The sequence below is a fragment of the Pygoscelis adeliae genome, unplaced genomic scaffold (assembly GCF_000699105.1).
Source record: "Pygoscelis adeliae isolate BGI_AS28 unplaced genomic scaffold, ASM69910v1 Scaffold18, whole genome shotgun sequence".
Taxonomy (NCBI): domain Eukaryota; kingdom Metazoa; phylum Chordata; class Aves; order Sphenisciformes; family Spheniscidae; genus Pygoscelis; species Pygoscelis adeliae.
Window position 1 is genome coordinate 4,926,301 of NW_008825558.1, and position 597 is coordinate 4,926,897.

Here is a 597-nt window from a genome sequence, read left to right on the forward strand (position 1 = left end):
ATTTAAAAGACGTGTAGATGAGGCGCTGAGGGACATGGTTTAGTGGGCATGGGGGTGTTGGGTTGACGGTTGGACTCGATGATCTTGGAGGTCTCTTCCAACCTTAATGATTCTGTGATTCTATGATTCTATGATTTAAAGCCCCCGCTACCTACGTTCAACTTTCTCATCGACGGACAGGGCAGTCCAAGACGCCTTTTCCTTCTCCTTCAGCGCCTTCTGCTGAGCCGAGAGGTCCCTTACAAAGGCCACTTCAGGCAGGGGAACGTCACGACGGTCGACGTAGGCCGGGAGGCTGAAATCCTCTGCTTTGACAACGCCAGCTGCGCCTGGGAACAGAAGAGACACCCATTCAAGCTTCCGACTCCTGCGCAAAGATCTCTTACGGGTTGCAGTACAAACAAACCCAGCAGCTCAGTGGAAAAGGTGATGACGGTTAAGGAATCCAGGAGGGAAAAGGCCTCCAGATGAAGCCTTCATCGGGGAGGAAGAGGGAAAAGAGAGAGTACTTAAAGCGGGCGCTATTTTACAAGCGCAAGAATAAAGCAGAAGGGGGATCTGCATAAAAGGCAATATCCAGCGTTACTTTATTAATGC

At 50.6% G+C, this 597-nt stretch overlaps 1 protein-coding gene across 1 annotated transcript in view; it reads right to left on the minus strand.

Moving 5' to 3' along the window:
- The window catches only part of LOC103923901, an 8,293-nt gene that overhangs the window by 3,050 nt on the left and 4,646 nt on the right, over window positions 1-597 (minus strand). The window contains exon 2 of the mRNA XM_009332338.1: window positions 156-329. Coding sequence (XP_009330613.1) covers window positions 156-329 — 174 coding nt within the window. The remainder of the gene's footprint in view (window positions 1-155; window positions 330-597) is intronic.